We start from the raw sequence: 21,876 nt of genomic DNA on the forward strand, positions 1-21,876 counted from the left end.
GAGGGAGAGAGAGAGAGAGAGAGAGAGAGAGAGAGAGAGAGAGAGAGAGAGAGAGAATAAGTTTTTGTGTATGTGCATGTGTGTGCAGTGCCCTCAGAGGCACTGGGTCCCCAGAGGTGTTGGGTCCCCAAGAACTGAAGTTGTAACAATAGGAGTCAAACTTGTGTCCTTTGGAAAGAGCAGCAAGTGATTTTAACTACGGAGCCATTGCTTTAGCCCAGGGTAGTTGTTTTAAGCCAGTAGACTTTGAAGTGGTTTGTTAGGCATCAGAGAAAGAACAGATCTACAAGTCTCAGAGACAAAGGGGCATGTTCAAGGTCAAAGCACTGAAGCTAGGAGCCAAATGGTGGTGCCTCCAGGATCCAGCAGTGTTGAAACATTCTTGAGCCCTTCTGGAGTCAAAGCAAGAAGCTGGGCATGGCGATTCAAGCCTGTAATGCCAGCACCCAGGGGACAGAGAGAGGATCAGATGTTCAAGGTTGTCCTTAGACATGTCAGCAGTTTGAAGACAACCTGGTAATATATAGCTGCAAACTTAAAAAACAAAAAGAAGGTAGGGGTGGGGGGAGGGTGGAGTGAAGACGCCATGATGCCTTCTACCCCCAGACCTTGCCCCATTCCTGTGGTGGTTTGAATGAGCCCAAAGGCTCAGATATTTAAAGACTTAGTTTCCAGTCTATTTAGGAAGGATTAGGAGGCCCTGTGGCCTTGTGGGAGGAGCTGTGTCACTAGAGGTAGGGTTTGGGGTTTCAAAAGTCCGTGCCAGACTTCATCTAGTTTTCTTTGTTTCCTGCTTGAGGGTCAGATGGAAGCCCCCAGCTACTGCTCCGAGGATCACATCACACAAGAGCTTGGGTATCCAACCTTTGCCTGTACGGAGCACCCCCTCATCCACTGGGGTAGACAGCCAAGTAGTAGCCATTACAAACATGGCAAGGGGAAAGCAGCGAGGTTCTATGAGGTGACTAACCCACACTTGGGGTTCCCCACAAAGGCTTCTGGGGGGGAAGCCGACTCCTTCAGGGCAAGAAGGCACTGCACAGTGTACCGTGTTCAAGACGAGGACAGCTGCAGAAAGGCTGGGGGTGAGGCATAGCACCACACATGTTAGGGATGAAGTTTGGTTACAGAGGCCGGAGAGCCAAAGTAGAGGGTGTGGCTTTCAGGTGATAATGGGGGCACGATTGGGGAGAGCCTGCAGAGCCCCAAGGAACCCTCAGCTTAGCTCTAGGGGCCCCTAGCAGTGCTTCGGTCAGTTATTGCTGCCATACTGCTGCATAACAAACATCCCGGACACAGGATCTTCTAATACTAATCATTTACTGTCAGCAGGGAGTCTGATCTATGCTTGACCATGGCTTGGCTGCAGGCCAGACATGGGGTCAGGCTGGTCACACAGGCTTCTCCACTTCCTGGAGCCAGTAAGGTTGGGGACCATGTCCTTTAACTCAGAAAGACAAGAACACAGATCACCAGCAGCATCTCAAGAATTTACTGTTTCCTGATTACCATATCCCACTGAGTAGCATGGGTCCCACAGGCAGGCTTATTGTCCATAGGACAAGGAAGCATAATCCACCCCAGTCAGAGGGACAGGTGCAGGGAGGGTAGCTCCTGCTTACCGAAGAGCTTTGGAATGCTAAGCACATCCGTCTACCCCGGGTTGGGAGAGACCTGTCTGATAAGAGAGACGGCAGAGAGGATGGCATGACAGGTATTACCGTGGCTACCGCTTGGGCAAACATCATCTTATTGAAACACAAAGGCCACACTCAGTGGGTATTATTCTATTTAACGGATGAGCAAGCAGGTAAAGACAGAATGTGTGACTTGCTTGGACGGAAGGCCAGCAGAGGCAGAATGAGGGTGACATTGTGAGAACATTCAGGGGGCAATGAGCCCAGCTGACCTGCCTACCCAGGGCTGCCCGATCTGAGCATTTCCTTGCCTACTCGACTACACCTGAGCCAGGGGCTATATCAGGACACCATTTTTGACCACTCCAGCCTTTCCAGCTCCAGCCCCGACTTTGCTTGGAGAAGGTGGCAGGGTCCCGGGCATTGCCACTAGCAGCTTCTGGAAGTGTATCAGATGCAACAAATGTCAGCTTGTGCTTGTTAAGGCCTTTTGGGGAGACTCCTTCTGTCCTTCCTCCTGAAGCTGGAGTGAGTTTCCCAAGAAGCCAGGGTCAGCCACCCATCTCTTTACAAGAAAATCATCTCCGCGATCGATTCCTGCAGTCAGAACACCTGAGCGCACAGAGATTTATGGTGAGGTTTCTGCCTCCAAGTAGCATCCCCCTCCTGGCACACACAGGTATCCACGGTTGCGGTTCCTCCTTGAACTGTTCTCGAGAATTATTTAATGCACATGCAAACAAAAATGTGCACAGATTCGCCCCTGCTTGGTTGGTTTTCAAACACATAAGCTGCATAGCTTTACAAACCTCCTCTCTCTCTCTCTCTCTCTCTCTCTCTCTCTCTCTCTCTCTCTCTTTTAATCTTCATTGGCAGTTTTTCCATCCTCCGACGGAGGAAGCGCCCTTGTTCATTTACGGCCGCAGAGCGCAGACCTACGTAGCTCACTTCCCCTGTCCCTGTGCTGATGCTGTTGGATGCGTGGGGCTCTGGTTCTTGGATAAGCCAGACTGGTCTTCAATGCACACCTTCTGCACTCTGCCAGGGCTAAGTTTACCCTTCAATGTGCAGGACAGGGGTGCTGAATCCAAAGGGAGGGTGTGGCTATAATTCTGCTACTGACGAACTGTTCTGCATGGCTGAACAGATTACACACTCCAACAGGCGATACCTGAGAGCCTGCCTTCCCATAGCCTCATCACGAAACTTAAATCTACCAGCCAGAGAGAGGGTGGCCTCTGTTTGGGAAAGCATGATCTGCGCCCCCACTCTCCCCAGGTCAGAGCACAGCATCCTTTGGCAGATGTGGAGGTGGGCATAGTTCTGTCCATCTCAGAGCTGTGGTCAGCTAGGGTGGATAGAAACACACCTCTGGCTGCATCTTCCTTAATGGAACATGACAAAGACACTTTCTTGAGGCACACTGGGGATTTTCAAAGGGTCAGGGGGCACCCCTTAAAAGCAGAATAGGTATCCCCCCAAAAGCAGCTGCCATTGACATCTGGTCTCAGTGGGAAAGCGGGGCCACTGGATCCTTGGTCAGTAAAGGGTTTTCATTCACTCAGACCCCACGCACGCCCTTGGCTCCTCCTCTACACAGATGACTGTCACCTTGGCATGCCGACGCCTGCACATCCTGGGGTCCCCGGGCTGGTTGCGGAGCTCAAGTGAACAGAGATCTCATTAAGCTCAGCGAAGCTCATTAAGACTGCAGCCCACATCGTCGTCAAAGGAAGGTCAAGCTTCTATTCACAGGAGTTGGTGCCTCTGGGACCCGGTGGTGCCAACAGTTATGAGAAAGATGAAGGGGATTAAAGAGGCAGACAGCTGTGTGGCCCAAGTCCCCTAGGGCACCCAAACTGTCACCACCTCCTTTTCCCAGGCCTGTCCCTGCCCCAGGGAGGCCCAGGTGGGAACTCAGTCTATCAGCCATCACACAGCACCTCCAGGAAGGAGGGCAGCCAGGGAAGTGGGGCTGAGAAGATACAATTTGGGTGTTCAGAATGCCATGCTTGTAGGAGAGAGACAGTGAGCGTGACCAGAGGCCAGGGTGCACACTCACTTGCCCTCTCTGATAACCAGACTTATCATCTGTAAACTGACAGGAGTCCCGCGGGTGACAGAGTCGTGCAGAAGCTAGTGAGCCTGAGGTCGTCTCCTCCATCCTCTGCCCTCCTACACTCCCACAGCTCTCTGTGAAGGCAGAGGTCTGCCCTTAACCGGGCCAGGCAGAGATCTCCCTGAGCCAAGCGTCATGTGGACAGCATGCAGATGACCCAGCTCCACATTAAACGGAGTTACTGGGAAGATCTCAGCATAAGAGCTTGCAGACATCAATCCTGAGATTACGCTGTCGATCTGCCAGGCCCCTCCCCAACTCTCTTAACCTCTCGACGCTCCACGTTGTGGTCAGTTTCATGGACCCTGTACACAAGGGGATCCTGAGGCCCTGGGTCAGAGCCAGCCTGCTTCCTGAGACCTTCCCCTCAGTGACAAGTCTCCCAGGGATCCAGCGTTACCAAGTGAGGAGTGTGTTAGGCAGATGCAAGAACTTGCTTCAGGAGTTCCAGAGTAGGCCCTTTGGTCTGACTACAGCCTCCAAATGCTCTAGCAACACTGTCTGCCTTTGTGAAAGGGTTTTCTGGTGGTTGGAGATGTGCTTTTAGAACACACCTAGCCTCCAGGTTGGGCTCAGGGTCCAGGAAAAACTATTGCTCAGGCCTAGGCTCCCTTGCATGCATCTAAACCTGATGTTTAGAAAAAGAACTGATTCCTGTCTGGCACGGTGATGCACGCCTTTAGTCCCAGCACAGAGGCAGATGGACCTCTGAGTTCAAGGTCAGCCTGCTCTATAGAGCAGGTTCCAGGATAGCCAAGGCTACACAGAGAAACCCTACCTCAAACTGAGTTGACTCCTGTGTGTGTGATGACCCTGCCACCCAGGTATGCTGTGATCCTAATGCCTAGTCCCCGGGGACAGGAGCTTATCCAGGGGCGGAGTCTCTACAGCCCACCAGGTTAAGATGAAGTCATTAGGGTGGGGCCAACTCCAGCATGACAGATGTCCCGCTTAGAGGAATGCGGACATGAAATGACAGACACACGGAGACCAGCAGATGCCCAGCAGCCAACGGGCCTGGATCAGCTCCCCTCTTTGGATTCCCAGAGGGAACAGCCCTGCTGTCAGAGATGAGGGTCTTCTGCTGCAGACATCTGTGGTGCCATCATGGCGCCTCGGGGAACGAATACCAACTCCAAGAAGAGCGTCTGTTGTGTTACATGCCAACCAGTACCCGCCTGATCGCTTCATTTCTTCACTGTGGATGGTGGGTCTAAAGGTTTTATATTTCCTCAACAAACACTGGGCACCACGCCACGCCAGGCATAACTAGGCAAGGATACAGTGGTCTCAGTCTTGCACCCAGCCTCCCCTTTCACATCTACTGGTGACCATGTGAGTGGTGTGTAGACGACCCTGGATTCCTTTCTCACCCTCAGAGATCTGTCCTGATAACTGAACTGTCCTGTTCAGTCTATGTCCAGCTTTCTAAGACCCAAAAGGCACAATATCTATGCCCAGGAAGAAGTCCGGTGGCTGTCACAATGCCAAGCTTTCAAAAACACCCAACTGTGGGTCCAGATGGACCCCATAAAGGCACAAACATCTCCTGGGTCTCACCCACTTCCCACTGGGAGGCCCTGGCCTCACACTGAGCCCAAGTGCTCCCATCCCTGTACTGGACACCTTCTACCCAGGTCCGGTGCCACCCTCTGTGTCAGGCTGCGGGTGAACACTTAGTTATTTCAATTTTAAGGACATGATGGAGCCAGCGAGGCTTGAAAATGCTTGTGTTAATAGCAGCGGTCTGCAGTTTCGTCTCACTTTAATAGGGACCATCTGCCACGAGCAGGCGGCAGGCATAGCCAGCTTCTCCCCATGGGTGCTGCACCCCGCCACACACCAGTCATCCACTCTCAGTCAGGTCGGGGCGCCGAGGCTTGGATCTGTAGGGAGAGTTGAGCCACAACTCCAGGGAGGGAATTTGAGGTGCCCTGGAGGCTGGGGCTTGGGCTAGGACATGCATGATCCCAAGAAGTGCCTCTGTCTCTGCTGGCCTGGCCCACAGCTGGGTCACCAAGCACTGGCTGCACAGAGCTGGGGTTGGGTGGGCCCCCTGCAAAGGCCCAGGGAGACCTGTGCTTTGAGGCAACTCTGGCTCTGCCCTGATCCAGCACAGGGCAGTCCCTGCCTCCCAGTGCCTTAGTTTCCACATCTGTAGAATGGTTGGTCCTGAAATGCCCACCCAAGCAAGTCACAAACACTGAAGCAGTGTGAGAGGAGACCCCGGTAGGAAGCCACCTGCTTGGAGGTGACCAGGTATAGGAGGAGGGGCCAGGCAGACTTCAGCGAGGGGGCCCAGATAGTATAGGGGTATCTGACTTTACTTCCAGTCTGAGCTGTGCCGAAGGTGGTGTGGCCCACACAGCGCTGGGTCCCAGTTCCACGAAGCCTGTAAGGGGAGCTAGTTGGAGAGCCCCTGCGTCTCAGATCCCCTCATCCCCTGCGGGGCAAGGCGCATGAGTCTGGACGCAATACGCACGGGGGCTATAGCGTGGCCCCGCTGGGCAGGGGGATCTTGTAGCCACTGCGCAGGAGCACAAGACAGGCACCCAGCCCTAGGGCTCCTGCCAGCAGCACGGCACCCAGGGCCTTGAGGAAGGAAGTCCTGGTCCGGGTGAAGGAACCGGGGGCCATGATGCCCAGCAGGGCGGTGCTGACGGTGAGCGTGTAGAGGATGGATACGCCCGTGTTGAGTGCCACGATCTTCCCGAACTTGGCGAACGGGGCGATGATGCAGAAGAAGAGTGGGACAGTGGCGATGACGGTGGTGAGCGCACTGGACACGATGGCCACGCCTACATGCCGGACGGCCTCCAAGGTCCTCCACTGACGCTGAGAGCTGGGATCCTGAGACAGAAGAGAGAGCTGGGGCTGACAACAGGCCTGGGGCTTGACTGTGGGGGTACACCAGCGTATGCCGCTGCCCCAGGCTGGCTCTGCCTGAGAGGCTCCCATCCTAGGCTGATAGGCTGTAGGACAGGAGGGTATGCATGGTGGGTCCTCAAAAACGGATGCTCCGACTGGGGTTATCCTAACCAAAAAGTGATTAAACGTGTCGATGCCTTGATTTTAGTCAGTCTTAATTTTACAAGTCTTCACATCAAAGTAGGAGAAAAATGAAACTGCGGATGTTAGCTTTAGTTGTTACCTTGACACAACCCATAATCACCTGGGAGAAGGAACTCAGTGAGGAGCCGTCCACATTGGGTTGGGTTGTGGGGAACACAGCCTACCATGGGTGATACCATTCCCTAGGCAGGGGATTGTGAACTGTGTGCTGGTGGATTAGTCAAGCTGAGCGCAAGCAAGAGAGTGAGCCAGTGCGTGAGCAGGTGAACCAGCAAGATAGCATGCATTCGATCTCTCTCTGCTCCAGACTGAAGAAGGATGTGGCTAGATGTTTAAGGTTTTGGCCCTGATCTGTCAATAATGTTGGGCTACAAAGTGGAATTATAAGTCAGACGAACCCTTCTTCATCTGAACTGCTTTTTGTCAGGGTTACTTTATCACGGCAATAGGTGTTTAATTAGAACAACTCTGCCCCCAATCCCCTCCTTAGCTCCACAGCAAGCTTTGGCTGTGGTCTCGGGACTGGAAAGACACCCCGTGCACCAAGGGTTGAGGATTGAGACACTGCAGTCTTGGGAACAGCTCCTCAGACATGGTTTGGCTGGTATGGGGGTGTCCATCTGTCCTTATGGGCCCCCCCATTGCCCCAAGGTGGGAGCTGAGTTAGGGGGTCAGGCATACTTGGGGCTGCTTACCTCAGCCTGCTGTGGGGGTAGGTTCTCCCCAGCCAGCAGGTAGCCTTCTACCAGATGGACACAGTAATCCACAGAGGAGCCAACCAGGATGGACAGGGAGATGGCCTCCACAGCACCCATCTCCCAGCCGCTCCAGTACATGATAGTCACCACAAGGCAGACGATGCCTGTAAGAGGGATGGCAAGGGTATAGCCTAGACCTTTTCCTGCCCATGTGGTCCTAGAGGGTCCCTGGGGAACGGAGACATCTGGAGTCAAGAGGGATACTGGCGTCCAGTGGCATAAAGAAGGGGAGGGAGGAGGGAAGAGGCGGGCACAGCGACATGCCACTCACCTACAGGATGCCACAGACAGATAAGGATGAGGACTGCCACAAGGCCTTTGCTAAGACTGGGTGGCCAGAGGCTCAGAGAAAGTCATTGCCTTGAGGGCGGGAAGACCCCTACCTGATCCCACCCCCACCAACTTGGCCCACTGTCCCACCAACCACATACCCACACCCAGCCTGCTGTCTCCCGCCATGTACCCTGGCCAATGCCATCCCTGGTGCACCGTCACCCTGGGCACACATACCTAGGATACTCAGGAGCACAGGCAGCAGAAGGAGGACGTGGGTGGTGAACATGGCCACCGCGGCCACACAGATGAGTAGAGAGAGAACCAGGCCGTACAGGGCACTCTGTACCCCTGCAAGGTAGGAGAGAAGGGAGCTCTGGGGGGGGGGGCTGCAGAGTGAGGAGACTGAAGCTCCCCTTTCCCCCAATACAGAGGTCACCAGCATTGTACAAAGTGGCAGTCATAGCAGCTTGGCCATCCTGAGGCACATGGCCTCCCTGCTGCAGTGTGGACTGCACACAAGTGAATTTTATTTGGAGCTCGAGGAGTTAAACCTGCCCTCAGAGAGCAGTGGCCTAGGAAAGACCATGACATACTTTTAAAAAATTATTATTGTATGCATGCAGGCACGTGCCCATGTGCCAGAGCACACGCAGTCAGAGGACTTGGTGCAGTGGTTCTTTTTTCCCACCGTGGGATTCAGGGATTGGCTCAGCCCATCAGGCTTGCACAGCAAGGGCTTTTTATCCACAGAGCCATCTCACTGGCCCCAGGGTTACTTTCCAGGTGGCCAAATTCAAGATCACACATGAACAGGTGCCACCGGCAGGAGAGGACCCACACTCTGGCTGCCGCTGCATGGCCATCGACTGGAGTGCCAACCCAGGACTCGGGGTAACACTCCAGCCGCCCAGAGAGACCACACTGTGCTCTCGATGTGGGTAGCTGCCTCTGTGTGGCTGCCCACCACCTGGCCTGGGGGAGGGGCGGGCTCACACTCACCTATGATCTCCATGAAGATTTGCTTCCAGTGCTCACAGGTCTGGAAGCCTCGGTGCAGGGAGGAGCCCTCGGGGAAGGTCTGCAGCTGCTGCCGGAGGAAGCTCTCCCAACGCAAGTAGTCCGAGTAGGTCTGGAAGGAGGACTTGCCCTTGTACGTGGTCTGCAGGGGACATAGGCTGGTGAGACTAGTGGGTCTGCTCTGCAGCTCCTAAGGACAGCTACTCTGGCCACCAGTGGAGGGTGCCCTGTGAGGATATGGGTGCTGAGCCATCCCATCCACTGCCCTGAGCCCTCACAACATAATATTCTCTTAGAATACACTGTGCTCCCATATGCCACTCTGCCTATGCAAGAAGCCCCTTCACATGGCCCCAAGACAGGCTAGGGTTCATCTCCTCTAAGAAGCTTCCCTTTTGTCCAAGATGGGCCTTCTCTGGGTTCTCAAGCATCCCCCTTCCCAGGCTTCCCCCCAGCTCTCAGCATATCTGGTCAGATGCCTGCCTCTTGGCTGAGGATGCAAGCACACAGGGTCTTGGGCAGCCTGCTTGGCCACAGTGCACCGTCCTAAAAGGGATTGAGGACTTTCTGCTCTGTTGCCTCACTGACTCAGTTCAGTTATTCTTATGAAACTGTCTCAGCCCGGTCAGCTTGGCAGGGGTAGTGGATGGTTGAGATGATCAAGAACATTTCTAATTTCAAGTTGACTGTGGCACAAGCCTGAGAGAAGAAAGGCAGTTCTACCACACACTACAGTAGGGGTGGACCTTGAAGGACTTGATGCTCATGGGAAGGACAAATCTGTTGGATTCCACTTGTGTGATATACTTAGTGTAGTTAAGCACATGCACAAAGTAGCATGGGGTTGCCAAGGGCTGGGAGGAAGGGCAGGAACTTCCTGATTGACATTTTGCAGATGGCTGGTCTCAACAGTGACAATACGCTTTCCTTTCTTTTTTTGAGACAGGGTCTCACTATGAGACCCTGGCTGGTTAGGAATTCCCTATCTAGATCAGGCTGGCCTCGAACTCACAGAAATCTACTTGCCTCTACCTTCCAACCATTGGGATTAAAGGTGAATACCCCCATGTCCAGTTGGCAATGATTTTTAAAGTCACAAAAATGGCTAAAATGTGGGGTGGCCAATCTGTTGTCAACTTGACTGGACTTAGAATCGACAAGGATTTGTTGAGACATGTCTCTGGACATGTTTGAGGGTATTTTCAGGGAGTTAGAGTAATTGATAGGAAAAGCCCCATTTCTGATGTGAGTGGCGCTATCCCACAGGCTGGAGTCCTAAACTGTTAATAAAATGCTAAAAGGAACATGCTACTAGAATGTCAACGTTCTTCCTCTGCTTCCTGGCCACCATGGCAGGAAGTACTCTGTTCCACCACACTGCCTTGGCTGTGGTGGACTAAACTCTTCCTCCCTACTCTCAGTCAATCATTTGGATCACAGTAATAAAATGCCAACGATATAGAAAAGTGGTACCAGGAGTGGGGTTGTTGCTGTAACTGACCATGCAGCTCTGAGGTTCCTAGAGGTTGTAGGAGGAATCTGGGAGAGCTTGGAACCAAGGGATAGAAAAACTCTAGAATGCTCTAAGTAGAGCTTACTGGGGCATTTTGGTGGGATTTTGGAAGACCAGCATGCAGACAGGAATGTGGATGGTAAAGACTGTGTGCTTGATGTTTCAGATGGGAGCAAGGAACTAGAGAATCGGACTAGAGTCTAATCTATTGGGTTATATTCTGGCAAAATAACAACAGCAAAACATTGTATACATCTTGTCTATGTCCCTGTAATGGATGATTTTAATTGTCAATTTGAGATAATCTACAAACACCTGATAAGAAGTGCTCAGTGAGGGCCTGTCTATGTCAGGTGGGCCTGGGGCATGTCTGTGGGAGGATTAGCTTGAGCACATTAATTGAGATAAGATCTACTCACTGGAGGTAGCACCATTGTCTCAGTAGAGAAGTTTGAACTATATTAGCATAGAGCTGAGGAGGTGGAGAGATGGCTCAACAGTTAAGAGTACCAGTTGCTCTTGCAGAGGAACTGGGTTTGACTCCCAGCACCCACAGAGTGGTTCACAAACATCTGTAACTACAGTTCCAGGGCATCTGAATCCCTCTTCTGCCTCCTGAGGGTACTGAATACTTGTGGTGTACAGTCATGCATGCTGGGAAAACACCATTACTACTACTACTACTACTACTACTACTAATAATAATAATAATAATAATAATAATTTTAAAGAGTGGAAAGCTCATTGTTCTCGGCTTCCTGACTACAAGTGCAGGTTGACCAGATGTCTCAAGCTCTTGTCATTGTGACTTCCTAATTAGGATGGGTTGTAACCTGGGATTGTGAACTAAAGTAAAGCCTTTCTCTCTCCAGTTGCTTTTATCAGGGTATTCTATAACAGTGTGGAGGACAGTTTAATGTCAACTTGTCACAGGCTAGTCATCTGAGGGCATTTTCTTAATTAGTGATCAAGGGGGGAGGGTTCAGCCCATTGAGGGCGGTGCTATCTTTGAGATGGTGGTTTTGGCTCCTATAAGAAAACAGGCTGAACAAGCCATGGAGAGCAAGCCACGAGGCAGCACCCCTCCATGGCCTCTGCATCAGCTCCTGCTTCCAGGTTCCTGCCCTGCTTGAGTTCCTGTTCTGATTTCCTTTAATTATGAACAGTGATGTGACACTGTAAGCCAAATAAATCCTTTCTTCCCTAACTTGCTTTTTGGTCTTGGTGTTTCATTGCAACAGTATAAACTCTGAACAGGACAAACAGCACTGGAAATGACATTAAAACATTGTGAGAGGATGCATTTAAAGGTGGCAGATTAATTTGATTGAGGAAATTTCAAGACAGCATAACACTGGAACTGTGGTATGGTTAATGCTACCCACATTTAGTTGGATTTACAATAAAAATTAGGATGAAACAAACAAAAACAAAAACATAACAGAAGGATCTGAAAAATATGCAGTCTGTTCACAAAGGAAGCTAGTTGAAAGCTGCAGGGTTGTCATGGAGATTAGCATTATTAAGGAAAACCCAGGCACGCTGAGCTGGGGCAGTAGGAAAAGCTTTCAGCCCATCTCAGGAATTAAGACTCCACTCACTGTAGATTCCAGTGCATGAAAATGATCACTCACTTGAAAGACTTTCCCTTGACAAACACAGGGCCACCCGGGGAAGTGTTTTCCCAAGTTCAGCTACCTGGGCATCAGAGGCCACTGAAACTGTAGTCCAAGGGCTGGTGTTGACCTTGGTATCATCAATATGGTGCTGGTTTGCATGAATGCAGGATGCAAAGATGTATAGATCATGGAGCTTGTTGATTTTACAGGGGCTCACAGCTAAGAACTTCCCTTGAGTCTCTGAGGAAACTCTGAAGTCAAGTCTTTTGAAAACGTCAGAACTGCTAAGCATCCATTTTTCATTGTGAGATGGGCATGAGCCTTTGAGGGCACCAGGGGTAAAAGATTATGGCTTAAACTGATACATTATCTTTATTGTTAATGGCGTCATATTTAGAAACACCCAAGACATAGCAAGGAAAACTTGTAGGCTTCTAGACAATATTGAGGGAGGGGGAGAGGCTCGTCCCACAGACTGGGGTCCCAGGAGCAACAAGAGAGAAGACAGCTGGAGTACCTGGGCATTCTCATCACTTCGCGTTGTTTCCTCTCACGATGGACTGAACCCTCTGAAACCGTGAACCGGAATAAATCTTGTCTTTCATAAGTTATCTCTATCCTTCTCCCCCTGCCCTCTATTTTGGTTTTAGCAATGAAAAACCAATTAATATAGATACTAAGTTTTATAAAGTGTTTTACCAAATAATAGAAAGGGCAACTCTGACTCAGCCTGGGATTGTCCTCCCTGGGTTAGGGCTCTCTGGTCCACCTGACCTGGATCAGAGGCGTCATGGTCTGTACTATAAGTAACACTGACCATGGGAGACTGCGTTGGGGGCCTGAGAACAGTCACTCCCCTAAACTTGTCATCTGGCTTCTATTTCTGCCACTCCCAGCAAAGTGTGTTATCTCCATAACAGCCAGAAGAGAAAAGGCTTTAAAGAAAAATAAAAAAAAAATTATTTATTTTATGTACATGGATGCTTTATCTACATGTATATCTATCTGTACATCAGAAGAGGCCATCTGATCCCATGCGACTACAGTTATAGATGATTGTGGGTGCTGAGAATTGAACTCAGGACCTCTGAAAGAGCAGCTAGTGCTCTTCACTGCTGAGCCATCTCTCCAGTGTTTGTTTGTTTTGTTTTTTGATTTTTAAGATAAGGTTTCTCTGTGTATCCTGGCTGTCTTGGAACTTACTCTGTAGTCCAGGTTGGTCTTGAACCCAGAGATGGGCCTGCCTCTACCTCCTGAGGGCTGGGATTAAAGGTGTGCGCCACCACTGCCCAGCTAGGGAAAGGCTTTTAAATCCTGTTTTGTAGGTGGAGATATGAGGCCAGAGGGAACTGGGGATCCGATCCATGACATCAGTCAACCACACCAAGATCAGGTAAAGGCTGGGTGGACCCCCGGTTCCCACACAGAGGCAGCAGGACATCTTGTCAAGCCTGAGAGGCTAACATGCCAGGTCTCAGGGAGGCCAGGACACGGGATATGCCTGTGTGTATAAATAAGTATGTACATGTTTGTGTACACATGTTCCTGTACCTCCTTTGGCAGAGCCAGGGAACATGAAGATGACCGTGGAGAGTGTCCTGGCCCTCCTTTATCCCTACAGTTGTTAGAAAGCATGGAGATGCGCAGTTGGATTGGGTGGTGCCTGACACTGTCAACTGCTAACTATGACCTCAGGCCAAAGCCTGGATATCTTTCTCTGGTCTGGGCTGAGGGACAGGAGTGGATGGGGACATGTCTTCAAGATGAGCACACTACACGGGGCTCCCAGGCTCACCGACTCAAAGGCCATCGAAATCCACTGCACACGGCCCTCTTTGACACCCACTGCCCCGTGGGATAGCTGCCCTGGCAGCAGGTTGGGCTCAGGCAGCTCCTTGCACTCGGGGTGCAGCATCTGCAGGAAGGAAGAGATGCTGTACCCTGTGGGGAGAAGCAAAGAGGAGGTTGCGGCGGGAAAAGCAGCCCGTGCCGCACATTACACCTGGGTGCACATATTCACCTGCCTCTCAAGCTTCCAGTGTGTTTGCAAACATCGGGCAGTTGTCATTGAGAGACCTACAACCCATACTTGCCACTGAGGTAGAAAGTGGCATTTTGGATCATTGCAGTCAAGTAGCCTTTGGGCCAGCCACTTGCCCTCCATTCCGAAAGAGCTCCCCCCATCCCCCAGAGGCACACCTACCTATACATTTCACTAGCAACCCCCCCACCCCCAGCATTCCAATTCTCCTGCAAGCCTGTGCACATTTGGAAAATGTGTGTATGGAGCTGTGAGTGCCTTATGGGCACACCCCAGTACAGACACCTAAACTCTAGGCACAAATTGTCTAGCCCTATCAAGCAGACCATGACCTCACACGGTCCCCATCCATGACCACATATACCTGACGGCAAGCACTGGGCCCCGCCTGGCTTCACCAGCTCCGAGTTGCCCGCGATGGCCTTGCAGAGGTGACACAGGTGCCCGATCTCTTTGAAGAGGTCAAAGCTGCTGTCGTAGATGACGCTGCCCTTTCCCAAGGAGACACACCGGCCCGGGCACTCAGTGAGTTGCGGACTCAGTCCCAGGCTCCCCTTCCCCACAATGGGGGACAGACCCTGCAGCAGCTCCCTTGTCCTGTGTTACCACCATGTCACACCCTCACGTGGATACCCATGAGTCCCTTTGCTCGGCGCCTTTGGCACCTCTGCTCCGATAATAGCTTACCTCGAAGCCCCCTGTCCCCACCTCCATTCTTCCTCTCAACTGGATTTAATGCTTTTCTCCCTTGCTTCCGGCCAGCTCTATCTTGCATGCCTGCCTGTCCCCTCCTTAGGCTCCCATCCCTGCTCTGAATGTGGGCAGTGCCTTCTGACTAGAAACACAAACCTCATCTTCTTCCTTTTGTTCCTTCACAGGCTGTATCTACCATGCCTGTGCCCAACCAGAATGTGACCTCTAGTAAGCCTGTAAGTCCACCTGTCAGGCCTTCCAGTCACTCATGGTCAGTGATGTCAACATACAGAGTCCACCCCAGGGGAGGACAGGCCTCACATAGGGTTCCTCTCATCTGTTCTAGTCCTCAATAAAGACGAGGCAGCTGGTATGGGTTCCCAAATGTACCCATATGCCTGAGTAATTCTCAGTCAGTGCTCCCCCTCCAGGGGAGTAGTGCTCCCTCAGAGGCCCGTGGAGATCTAGTCAGTGCTCCCCCTCCAGGGAAGCAGTGCTCCCTCAGAGGCCTGTGGAGGTCCTGTGTGGTCTAGAGGAGCTGTGTAGGAGTCAAGAGTGTGCTGCAGCTGTGTGACCTTCCACATCTGCCCAAAGTGGCCATACCGGGTCCCCAATAACGTGGTTATCCATCTGCTGGGTGCGGTTGAGTCCAATGATGCCAAACACCACAAAGACCATGGCTCCTGTGTCCACCAGCGGCCGCACCGCAGGCTTCCCACAGCCCGTGTTCACACAAGGGTTGAAGCCAAAGGTGGCAGAGATGCGGGCCTTGGGCACTGCAGGAAGGGAGTCACAACCAACACTGAGGGTAGGCCCAGGGTTCTGAGGCTCCCCGCAGCCTCCCCCACCCAGGGATGGGCCCCAAGTACCTTTGTCACTAGGCACATAGAAGAAACCTTTGGTGGGCCCATCAGGGCTGGAGCTGAGCAAGCACCCTGGTGGCGCCACACACAGGCGCCCGTGGAAGGGGGGCTTGTGGGACTGAGCAAAGTACAGCTTCCTGTGGAGGCAGGGAGGCCAAGTCAAAGGAGGTAGGGTGAGGAGCATAGGCTAGGGAGTCCAGGGAAGGTCATAGAGGCAAGACACAGAGGTCACTTCAGGAGCCAGGGAGGGTGAGCACTCCCCCAGCACAGGGCCAGAGGGTGCCCGGGGCTGGGGCCCTGTTTTAGTTCTGCCTCTGCCCTGACCAACCTGACCCTGATCAAGGCTCTTCCCTCTGGCTCTCAGTCTCTTATCCTAGCACAGGAAGGGAGGAAGCACAAGTGTCCACTTTAAAACCATCCTCCAGAGTTCAGAAAGGACCTAGGGCAAGCCTTACTGGGCCCCACCTGCAGCCTATTGACCTATTGACCTACTGACCCACTGACCCACTGAACCTGAGGAGTCAAGGCACTTTGAGTTTGCCACTGGCTCCTAGCTCTTTAAGACTGCTTATCCAGGAAACTGCCAGGTCCCAGGCCATGGCTGTACATATGAGTTAAGCCCGGCCCTGGGCTGAGGAGCAGACAATCTACCCTGAGACAGGGATGCTAAGGTGGGAAGAGGACCCAGCTAGAGCCACCTCACCACCTGCTGTCTCCTCTTTTCCCCCCTCTACTCCAAGTGGAATCAACCTGTTAGGGTCAGGGAGCTGAATGCCCTGAAACTGGTTCCTTGTCAGAACATGGTCTCCAGGTAGTACACACCTGTATAGCCCCGGCTTGGAATGCTCTCCTGAATCGGGAGCTGAGCTGTTCCTGTTCCTGAGTGTGACTCCTGATCTGTCAGGAAGCTGCTGCCACCTGGTAGCTGCCTGTCTCCTGGGGAGGTGCTCATTACCCTATCCTGCCCCTAGCATGCTGACACATAGCCACATGGGTGTTTGTAAAATTAATGACTGGATACTTGGGCCTAGGCAGCCTTCCCTGATAAATAAGGCCATGTCCATAACTCGAGGGTGTAAGGCCTGGGACAAGACTGCCCTGGGGACTTGGGATCCTGTGAGGTGAAGAATGGAGCTCTCATTCAGCAATCATGAGTCGCTTGCTGCGTGCCATGGGGTAGAGACTGAGAATAAAGCCGAAACTACAATGGATACAACCTATGCCACTCCCCTACAAACTAGAAAATGGGCACAGGAAGCCAGCTGCTTATTAAGAGTGGGTGAGCGCCTTGGACAGGAATTGTGGGCACACATTCATCCAGGCAGCAGAGACCTACTGAGAGCCTGTCACAGGACAAACACCACACGAAGTGCAGCCTAAGGATCCCTCAGATCCCTAAGGATCCTAAGATCCCTGAGGGACACTCACCAATGCTGGGGCTGGAGCAGTCACATGCCAGACCCACATGACTGCAGGTGGCAACTGGGGGCAGAAACAGCAGCAGGTGCTGCATGCAGAGCCTGAATGGAGTGATGTGGGATGGGGCAGGAGCTCTGTATGGGGACAGCCTCCCCCAGGAGGTGGTATGGAGGCTAGAAACTTGAATCCAGAGGCATAAGACTCCAGGACATGAGGAAGATGACTGCCAAGGCCATGAGGTGGATCCAGATGGCCATAGTGACCCTGCAGAGTTGACAGGAAATGTGGCAAACTGGAGTGGGGATTGTGGGCTGGTCATCTTTACCAGTGTCCCCACTCTTAGAGAGGGAAGTGAAGCGAAGCCACGGTGGTCTGGGCACCATGTCTGCACGGCCCTTACCGAGTATGCTGTTGCTCCTTGGTGGCCACGTAAAAGCTGAAGTCAAACTTCCAGCCCCTCCGGGCATCACAGGCCAAGGCCGTCACCATCCACTTGCGGGAGGGGCTCGCCGCCTGGAGCAGCCCTACTGTAGACATACAAGCGGTCAGCTTCTTGGTGAAGTCACCAAAAGGCGCTCTATACACCTAAGCAGTGGGTTGACAGAGACAAGACACGTGACTCGGGGAGGCTGCCTCGGCCTGCCCGGCCTCAAGGTCTGTCCCCTCCCTCCTTCGCCTATCTCCCACCCTGTCCTGGTTCCTGGAGCTCAGAAGCTTAGTTTTGAACTTGAAAGTGGTCAACTTCTCCTCTCTCCCTTCATCCTCTTCCTCTCTGAACCTCATTTCTTTTCCAGTGGGCTAGCCTTAACTATTGACTTGACACAACCAAAAGTCAATCTGTGAAGAGAGTCTAAATGAAGGACTGTCTACATTGGGTTCGTCTGTGAACATGCCCTTGGAAGATAGCTCAAGTTAACTGATGTGGGAAGACCCAGCCCACTGTGGGCAGTACCATTCCCTATTCAGGAGCTCCTGAACTTTCTAAAGAATGGAGAAATAGACCTGAGCACAAGCAAGCAAGTGAACACGGATGCATTTATTTCTCTCTGTTCTTTACTGTGGGTGTGATGGGACTAGATATTTGAAATTCTTGCCTTGATTTCCCCACAAGGATGAACTGTGACCTAGAATTAAGCTGAAGTAAATCTCTTTCTCCCCTAAGTTGTTTTTCATCAGGGATTTTTTTTTTTTATCACAGCCAGAGAAAAACTAGGATACTAGGTGTCTTCTTGGGACAGGCTCTGTGCCTGGATCTAAGGACTGAGCCTAGGCAGGATGCGCAAGGTCTTGGCCTTGTGGGGTTGGCAGTGGGGGTGGTGTCAGATTCTGGCTGGGCCACATTCAGTCAGACAGGACCATCAGGTGAGAGAGGTAGGAGGGAGAAAGGCATCCTGAGAAGGGAGGCCAGGTAGGGCTGTGGAGGGAGGAGTGTCATTTGTGGCAGGGAGGACAGTCATCTGGATGGTGGGAAGGATTAAAGGAACAGGAATGATCCTGTTGAGGGGGACACTGAATCTGGGTGTGGCCATGGGCGGCTGTCTTCTGAGCAATCTCTTTGTGATGGGATGAACTATGGGCTGTCCTTGTGGGCAGTTACTGCACTCCACTGTCAGGTGGTACAGAACTCTTTGTTCCCTGTACAACCAACAATGTCTCTTATACCCCCATTCCATAGATCAGGAAACCGAGGCTCGGAGAGATTGAATCACCTGTCCAACAACATCCAGGTAACACAAGGCAGAGCTAGGACTCAAACCCAGCTCTGTCTGCAGATCCCGCCACATATCCGACTGCTATGGCAGACCCTCATGTGCCCGGATCTGCTCCATCCTCAAGGGCCCTGCTTCCTGCCTTCAAGACCAGTATCCACCAGTATGGCACCAGTGGCCCCTCCTCAGTACCTAACGCCATGACAGCCTGGACTCACCTGGAAGGAGGGCACTTCTCCATCTCCAGGGGATACAGCTTGCCAGGGCGCTGGTAGGCTGGCATTGAGAGAGAGCCGGTAGACAGCTGGGTGGCCTTTGCTCTTCACTTTGGAGATGTACACGGTGCTCATGGACTCTGAGGGTAAGCAAGGGATGAAAGAGGAGAGGACGGTGACCATAGAAGGCTCAGGACTCGACAGAAGCCCACTCTGTCGGCCAAGGAGCCGAGCGCTGGTCTTCGAGCGCTGGTCTCAGTCTCATCCCCAGGTGTTGATGCTGTCCCTCTGTACTAGAAAGGGTCCGTAGGAAGGATGGTGGGAGGTGATAGTTATGGGTGGGACGGTGGCAGTGATGGTGGCAGGTGACGATGACAGGGTAGGGTAGTTAGTGGCAGGCAGTGGGAGGTGGAAGCAGTCACAGATGGAGTCACACCCATGATGGTGGAGATAGCAGCAATGGAGTAGGGTAGTGTTGCCATCAAGGAAAGGTGGGGCTAGGTCTGTTAGTGACATGGTGACAATTCTGTGGGGTGACAGGGACAAATGTAAATATCCACTGGGGTCACTTTCCCTTGCATACTTGTCCCAGCAACCTTTCTAATGGAGACCCCAGGAGAGGTGAGCCAAGGCTCAGGACACGCCCATACTGACTCAGGATGGTGACCAGGGCTCCTGAAGGCTGCGGTAGATAGAAGCCTGGGGTTCTAGTCAGGGTGGGTGGCTGAGGTGATGTGAGGGTTCTGAAGTCTACACATGCTGTCCCTTAGCAGACCCAAGGATGCAGGTTCTAGTTCCCATGGGAGTACAGGCTCTAGATGTGACCCACTCTCCACGCAGAGGCAGACACGAGAGCACCAGAGTGCACCGATGGACCCCACCCCACTCACCCTGTGCAGTGGTCTCAGGGCGGCTGGCCCAGGAAACCCCGGAACCTCGCTTCTTCTTCTCCAGGGATGTCCTGACATTGTTCTGCAGGCTGTGGGGCTTCTCCTGGAACAGACCTGCCCCCCCCCCGCCCCACTGAGTCAGGGACATGGGATCCTCTCTGGCTACACCTGGGAGGCAAGGAGGATGGGCCAGGATCTGTGAAGGGCCAGAGACCGGAGGCAGCGTACATCAGTGGTTTCAGGGAGACCCAGCAAAACCAAGGAACACATCAAATGTTTATCATGTCTCCATCTGGAGGGGGGACACGCAGCGACGTTCCCATGTGTCCCCTGTGCCTGGCTTTCCCAATTCTATTGGGTGAGGGTAAGGTTGGGCAATGGCCTGCCTTGTAGTGCTACAGGTGAAGTTTTTGTCTAACTGAGAGGAACATCACACTTTCAATCCCGAAGCAGGGGTTATCAACAGAGGAGAAAGCTGTGGTTTTGAGAAACAGGGACTGTAGGGACCAGGAAGTAAGGGGCGTCCAGGAGAGCCGCCCTCTTTGCTGCCACACCAAAGGTCTCCATGAAAAGGGGTTCAGAGTGCATTACAGGTACAGGGTGAGGTGGCTCTCCTACAGAGGTGGCTGCTCTGGTGTCTGTCCTGCTGAGAAGTGGAGGTGGCAGGGGACAGGCAGGGGATCCCTGGGAGTTGTGAACAGGTAGAGCCCCAGTGGAGACCTGGGGGGACTTAGCTACGGCTGACCGCTGACCGGCTGACCGGCTGACCGGCTGACCGTGAGATGCAAGGCTCTGGGGACCTGTCAGAGCTCCAGTCTGTTATCATGCATTCAGCCCCTGCCACGACCAAGAGAAGGCTGGGTTAATGGGAACAACGCCCTGATTAAGCAAAGGCAATTAGGGCAGCAGCAGCGGCAGTGGCAGTGGGGCTCCTCTCCCAAGCAGCAGGCATCCAGTTCAGTTAAGCCTTGTCTCTTTCCCCTTCTACCCACCGCAGCAGAGTGGCTTGACCCTTGTCTGCCCTTCTTCTGCCCCCACTCTCCCAGCCCTAAGGGTTTAGACCACACACCTTGAAAGCCACTCCCTGCCTCCTGCTCCTCTCTCCACCTGCCCTGTCAGCACCCCACAGGTATTAAATCACTCCCAAACTGTGACTCCTTAGCTCCTCTAAGACTCTTGTAGAGGAGGCTCCAGCCTCCTGCCCACCTCCCTCTGGTCCACCAACCCCACACCCCCAGAACCCTGACTAGTCTCAGCTCCTGCAACCTCCTCCCCTCAGTCTTGGCTCTGCCCTTCCCCATCACTGCCACAGCCCTCAGCCCTGACACTCCCCTCCTTGTTCCTGCCAGCCTGACCTGATTGACCTTCTCCTTCTCTGGGTCTAACCTACTCTTTCCCTCCCCATCTCTGTTTGATGACTCTCATGTTTTAAGTATCTGCTTAGACACCTCCTCCGGGCAGCCATCCAGGGTATTCATGCCCACAGAGCACCTGATCCTTCCTCCACAAATCTGCTATTGTAACAGCTTGTCCCTGAGCAAAGAGCCCCTGAGCCCCTGAGCCCAGGATGTCCGACCCTCCCGCTCACTGCACCTCTGCAATCTCTCGGGCCAACAGTGGGCTCAGCCAGCCCAGGAGGGGCTCAGCCAGCCGGGATCCTCACCTGAGCAGGTGATGCAGGAGATCCCCTCTGCACTCAGGTTGTACTTGAGGTCCAGCAGCACCTGAATGTTGGTGTCCGGCCGGAAGAGAAGTGGGGCCCGGCTGGCGGGACGGAGCCGGCTGGCGAACACCAGGGACAGGATAAGGATGGAGGCGAAAAGCCCTGTGAGGAAGTGCCGCGTGAGATGATGCCCTCCTTGGCTGGCACCCCACCCTGGCAGAGTGGTTATCAGTGTGGGGGGGAAGGAGGAGGAGGAGGGGAAGGGGAGGAGGGGGAGGGGGAAGAGACAGGAGAAGGGAAGGAGAGGGGAGGAGGGAGAGGACGAGGTGGAGGAGGAGGTAGGGAGGAGGAGAGGGAGGGGAGGAGGGGAAG

The 21,876-nt window shown here is 53.0% G+C and overlaps 1 protein-coding gene across 1 annotated transcript in view; it reads right to left on the minus strand.

Moving 5' to 3' along the window:
* Positions 1 to 4,009: 4,009 nt before the first annotated feature.
* Positions 4,010 to 21,876, minus strand: part of Disp3 (dispatched RND transporter family member 3) — a 49,721-nt gene continuing 31,854 nt past the window's right edge. Inside the window, exons 10-21 of the mRNA XM_021200477.2 lie at positions 21,505 to 21,666; positions 19,842 to 19,955; positions 18,955 to 19,091; positions 17,428 to 17,612; positions 15,615 to 15,745; positions 15,349 to 15,521; positions 14,417 to 14,543; positions 13,807 to 13,952; positions 8,862 to 9,021; positions 8,097 to 8,210; positions 7,524 to 7,690; positions 4,010 to 6,606 (exon numbers count right to left, since the gene is read on the minus strand). Coding sequence (XP_021056136.1) covers positions 6,244 to 6,606; positions 7,524 to 7,690; positions 8,097 to 8,210; positions 8,862 to 9,021; positions 13,807 to 13,952; positions 14,417 to 14,543; positions 15,349 to 15,521; positions 15,615 to 15,745; positions 17,428 to 17,612; positions 18,955 to 19,091; positions 19,842 to 19,955; positions 21,505 to 21,666 — 1,979 coding nt within the window. The 3' untranslated portion in view covers positions 4,010 to 6,243. The remainder of the gene's footprint in view (positions 6,607 to 7,523; positions 7,691 to 8,096; positions 8,211 to 8,861; positions 9,022 to 13,806; positions 13,953 to 14,416; positions 14,544 to 15,348; positions 15,522 to 15,614; positions 15,746 to 17,427; positions 17,613 to 18,954; positions 19,092 to 19,841; positions 19,956 to 21,504; positions 21,667 to 21,876) is intronic.

This window comes from Mus pahari, chromosome 6 (genome assembly GCF_900095145.1).
Source record: "Mus pahari chromosome 6, PAHARI_EIJ_v1.1, whole genome shotgun sequence".
Lineage (NCBI taxonomy): Eukaryota > Metazoa > Chordata > Mammalia > Rodentia > Muridae > Mus > Mus pahari.